The 5,314-nt window shown below is 36.5% G+C and overlaps 1 protein-coding gene across 1 annotated transcript; it reads left to right on the top strand.

The window, feature by feature from the left end:
• Positions 1 to 1,708: 1,708 nt before the first annotated feature.
• Positions 1,709 to 4,030, top strand: LOC112523320 (nuclear intron maturase 3, mitochondrial). The gene is made up of 2 exons (XM_025132873.1): positions 1,709 to 1,826; positions 2,248 to 4,030. Exons 1-2 carry the CDS (start codon positions 1,801 to 1,803, stop codon positions 3,734 to 3,736), a joined length of 1,515 nt encoding a protein of 504 aa, XP_024988641.1. The 5' UTR covers positions 1,709 to 1,800; the 3' UTR covers positions 3,737 to 4,030.
• The last annotated feature ends 1,284 nt before the right edge of the window (positions 4,031 to 5,314 follow it).

A 5,314-nucleotide genomic window follows, 5' to 3' on the forward strand; every position in this document is an offset into this window, starting at 1 on the left:
TGAGAATTTATTCAAAAAACCTGCACTTTCTAGCAAATGCCCACAACGTAACCACTCTGGGAAGTTTACGATTTTTGGATAAGGTTCAACTTTTTGGAGAGAGTTTTCTTGAAGATTTTTCTATAAAATATGTTACAGCTGGAGCTGCTCTGGAAAGTTGAGTTTTGGATTAAAAAAAAGAATGTTGATGGGTCTTTGCTCACAAGGTTTGTGTAAGCTCCATTTCCTTCGGATAAAGAAGTTCATCTTTATCCACTCCTCCCTTGTATACACATAGGCCAAGAGTTTATTTGTTGATCATCCCTTTGAAGTTTTAATAGCTGAAGTCTCTTCATCTTTATCCAATCCTCACCACGGTGGCAACAAACTTTAGTTCTAATTTAATGAAAGTTACATTTCAGTCTTATTTATTGTTTTATGTGATGTTTTTATGTATATCATGAGCTAATTACTTATATTGATGTAGGTGTGAGCTTAACTTAGGATTTTTATGAAATAATTAGGTGTTTTTACTCTTACCATTTCGTAAACTTGGACATTTAAGACGTGACTTAAGCTCAACGTAGATAAGCTGATCACTTTGAAGTGTTCATATTAAATCTTTGACCCAGCGATTGACGGATTTGAAATACGGCTTAAGTGATGCACAAAGAACTTGAGAGAGTCTTTGATAATTACGTAGATATACGAACTTTGTAAGTATTTAGCTAAGGATTAAGCATTAGATACTTATATTACAAAGAGATTTGAGTATAAATTTTATTTCTTTTTCTATTTAGCAAAATCAACAAGTTTCGGAGTGATGAGAGTGAGAACTTTGTAGGAATTTTGTGAAAACTGTTTATTTATTTTCACTTTCGAGAGATAGGATTTTTTACAAACATCTCATAAGTTTCTAACCATTATACTGTTGATTTTATCTTAAGGAATATTTACACCCATGCCCATATTTTATTCTATAAGTTCATTTCTCTAATTTCGTTTTTTAGAACTTTCTATAAACAAAAATCCAAATTTTAATCACAAGCCGAAACATGCTCAAGGAGTTCATGAAAGTCTCTGATTCTTAGTTTTTCAATCCATGTAGAAACGATCTTGTTATTTTACCACATTATTACTTACAAACGATCATAGTGTCGACATGCACTTATACCTTCACTATTAGGACTTTGTGCATACTGTATGAACATAAACGATCCTAGACTACCAACCCCTCATTTAACGATATCATTTAACAGACGTTAAACGAATAGATAAAATTCAGATACGTTTGCAAGTCATGACCATCATTTTGCATTTTTAATTTGCAAAAGTGTTTCCTTTAAAAAAAAAGGAAAAAAAAATGCAAAAGTGTTATAATCTTTAGTTTTTAAATTTCGTTATTAGATAGAAAATCACAGCTTCACTGCGGATACCCTCGATGCTTTTACTTTTCCGGCGAACCCCCGGTTCATTGCGTATCTTTCGGCCTACCGTTCTTTCTCCGGCGACTGCGAGGCTCCTTTCAGCACTGCCTGCAACTGTCTCTTCGCGGGAAAAATCAAACACTGTAGTAACTGAACCCCTGACGAAACCCCAACTCAAAACCCTAGTTCTCTCCCAATACCACCAGGGCAAGTTTTCCAACCTCCTCCAAAACGTCGTCTCTTCCCCCTCCGTCCTTCTTACCGCCTGCCATAATCTCATCCACGATGGCCCCAACTCGACGCCGCCGCCGACCATCGATTCACTCTCAACGAATTTCTTTTCGATCATGGATATCTCCGACGAGCTCAGAGAAAACAGGTTCGATTTCGAGTCATGCTTCCTCAAAATGGCGAACGAAGGTGAACCAGTTTCTCTCCTTGTTCCTAACTTGAAACTTAAGGTGTTAATTGAATCCATTAGGATGGTTTTACAAGTTATATATGATGATCGATTTGCAACTTTTAGCTATGGTGGTCGTGTTGGTATGGGTAGACACACTGCCATACGGTATCTAAAGAACACTGTGGAAAACCCGTCTTGGTGGTTTACCATTTCATTTAACAACAAAAATCAATTTAGTACAGAGAATCTGAACAAACTATGCTTGATTATGAAAGATAAAATAGGAGATGAGATCTTCATTGATATAATTAAGAGATTGATTGCAACCCAAGTGGCCCGAATTGAGTTGGGTGGATGTTATTTAGGGAGGGGGTTCCCTCAAGAATGTGGGTTAAATTCGATACTAATTAACATTTACTTGAATGTGTTTGATCAAAGGTTTCAAGAACTACGTCTTCTGATTAATAAGGAAAACTCGAAAAGTATATCGAATGATGTTAAGGATGATGGTGATCATGTTTTCTGTAAGCCCTTAAAGATATATGCTGTTAGATACTTAGATGAAATACTTGTGATCACATCCGGTTCCAAGGGTTTAACGGTGAATTTAAAGAATAAATCTGTACAATTTGTGGAAAATAATTTAGGGTTAGAGGTGGACAGAGCGAAAACAGTCATTCATAGTGCTGTTTCTGAGGAAATTACGTTTTTGGGTATGGATCTTCGGGCGGTAACGCCATCAGTTTTGCATCCTCCAATGTCCGAGAAGGCAATTAGGGCGAAGAAGAAGTACTTGAGACAAAAAGAAGTAAGACTTCAAGAACTGAAAAACCGGAGAGAATCGAATAGGAAAAAACTGGCGATGAAAATTTTTAGTCATGTTTATAAGAAGTTGAAGACAACCAATGGCTTCAAATTTGAATTCCAAATCGAGAACGAAGTTAGGGAGATTTTTGAAACTTGGGCTGGTGAAACGGTTGACGAATTTCTAGAGTCGATTGAAGAGCGTGCAGCCTGGTACCGTGGGCTCTCGGGAGGAGATTTTTTGTCTTTGAAAAGAATTAGAGATCAACTTCCTTCGGATCTTGTAGACTCGTATGACAACTTCCAAGAGCAAGTTAACAAGTATTTGAATCCGATGAAAGCTAAAAACGAGTTAAATGACAAAAAAAGGAAGGCCGAAGAAGATGAAGAACGGAAATATGCAGAAAGAACTGTTAAGGATTTAACGGAACTTTGTATAAAAGTTGATGCACCTGAACAGCTCGTTAGAAAATCCGTTAGGTTGGCCGGATTCACCAATAACATGGGTCGTCCTAGGCCAATCACTTCACTCACCGCTCTAGAAGATGCCGACATCATAAAATGGTACGCGAGTGTGGGAAAAAGATGGCTCGATTACTTTTGTAGTTCTCGCAACTTCAAGATTGTGAAAACCGTTGTAACTTATCACTTAAGGTTCTCTTGCTTGTTGACTTTAGCCGAAAAACACGAATCAACAAAGCGTGAAGCTATCAAACATTACACCAAGGATTTGAGAGTTTTCGATGTCGATGGAGGTGAAGAGTTTCATTTCCCTACCGAAAGGGAGATCAAAATGATGGGAGATAAGAATCTTGCAGATCCAAAGCCTGTGGATGGAGCTTTAACGATGGTCTTGATCAGATTGGCTTCTGATGAGCCTTTTTATCGTTGTAGTGCTCATTTCTGTCAAAGAACCGATACGGTTTTGTATCGTATACGGTTGTTGCATAAAGAACTGAAGTTGAATCCATCGGATGAGAAATCATGGGTTTCGGGGATGGGCGTCATTCATGAGGTTTTTGATCGGAAGTGTGTTCCGCTGTGTCGGGATCATATAAGCCAGCTATACATTGGTGAACTCACACTTCAAGATGTCGACTATTCGAGTATACTACATATTTGACACGTTCAACTATGAATCTGAGGTATAGACTTGTTGAGGGATTATCAAACCTGTGTTTTCCAAATCACATGTGATTTGCACTAAAATCACATCTGCTTATGGAACATGCTCAACGCAAAGGGTGAGCAGGTGACTTGGCTCGTAACCTCACGTCGCTGCCAAAGTCGCATGAATCACATGTGAATTGGCCGTTTTCGGTGTTCTCTTATTTGATATTTTTTTGGTTTGAAGTGTATTTATTCCATTTTGTTAGATTCATTGCAGAATTGCATGTGTATTTGATTCAACATTTCTTGGTGCATCAAAATAGAACCAATTTTGTGTTTATTTCTATTTTGAGAACCAACTTTTAAATTTAAATTTATAATGTATACGCCTTAAACAAACTTTTCGTTTCATGTCATCTGTTTCTTATATTAGATAATTAAAATTCTACATTATATCGAAACTAATAAATAATCAAAAAATTATCATTTATTCCTTATTTAATTTAAATTGAATAAAAAAATTAAGAGGCTCAAAGTTCATATTAATAAAATGTTTTTGAGGTGATATAAAATTACTAGTCATCCATTTCAAAAGCCAAATTAGAAAAAATAAAAATAAAATAAATTGAAATAAGTAAAAACAAACCCTGTATCCCAAATCAAATTTTCGTGCAAGCCGCATGTTCTTAAGCAACAGCTTCGGCCAGTGAGTGTGAAGATCTGGAGCCTACAACTTAGGTCCAGATTCCTATATAGGATTAGGCGGCTCCTAAAGGAAACCGTCGTCTCGTAAAGGAGAGTTTGAAGATCTAGAGCCTGCAACTCAACTCAGGTCTTTCACCTTCAAGGTTCCCTTCCCTTTTCATCGTCTGCAACTAAACCAACCATTGTTCTTTTCCATGTCCTTTCTTTCATGGCCCTAAGGCTCGTCATTATGTAAAGGTTCGATTTTTTCTTTATGGTGTTTGAGACTTGATAATGGGGGTTGATGCAAATTGCTAAAAAAAAAAAAAGCATTTCTGGTAAATCTTTGATGGGGTTTTATTCTTTTTTTCTTGTGGGTTTTGTTTAGATGGTGAAGGAATAGGGATTTGTGGTCGGAAAATGTGAAAAAAAAGAGAAGACACACAGTGCCGGAGGACGAAAAGTGGACGGCAATGGAGGTGTAAGGGGAGGCTAGATTTTATTTTATAAAGGTGGGGATGTCATGTAAATTCTTTTGCCACATCATTTTGAGGATACTGCTTACCTTTTAGGTTAATCAGACCGTTAAATAAACAAAAAATTTACTTGAGATACTTAAATGATAATTTTAAAAATTAATCCCTTAAAATAAAAAATCAGGGTAAAATTGGTTCTATTTTAATATAATTTTCCCTTTCTTTTACTATCAATGGTTTGTCTTGAAGTTGCACCCAAGTAGGATAACATTGACTATTTTAAATTGTGATGTTCTCATGGTTGCAAAAACCTGAATTATGTAAATTGCAAAAACTAACCTTGAGGACCAGTTTAACTGACAAAGAAAGACTAGGCTATGTGGCTCTTCTCTATTGGTTGTGAGTTCGAGTTTCTCAAGGCCAATAGAAAT

This window comes from Cynara cardunculus (assembly GCF_001531365.2).
Source record: "Cynara cardunculus var. scolymus isolate 2C chromosome LG 12, CcrdV1, whole genome shotgun sequence".
Classification (NCBI taxonomy): Eukaryota; Viridiplantae; Streptophyta; class Magnoliopsida; order Asterales; family Asteraceae; genus Cynara; species Cynara cardunculus.

Coding starts and splice junctions, on each gene's coding strand:
- LOC112523320 (XM_025132873.1), top strand. CDS start 1,801: ATGCTTCCTCAAAATGGCGAACGAAG. Junction 1,827..2,247: donor CCTCAAAATGGCGAACGAAG/GTGAACCAGTTT, acceptor GTTTGATCAAAG/GTTTCAAGAACTACGTCTTC.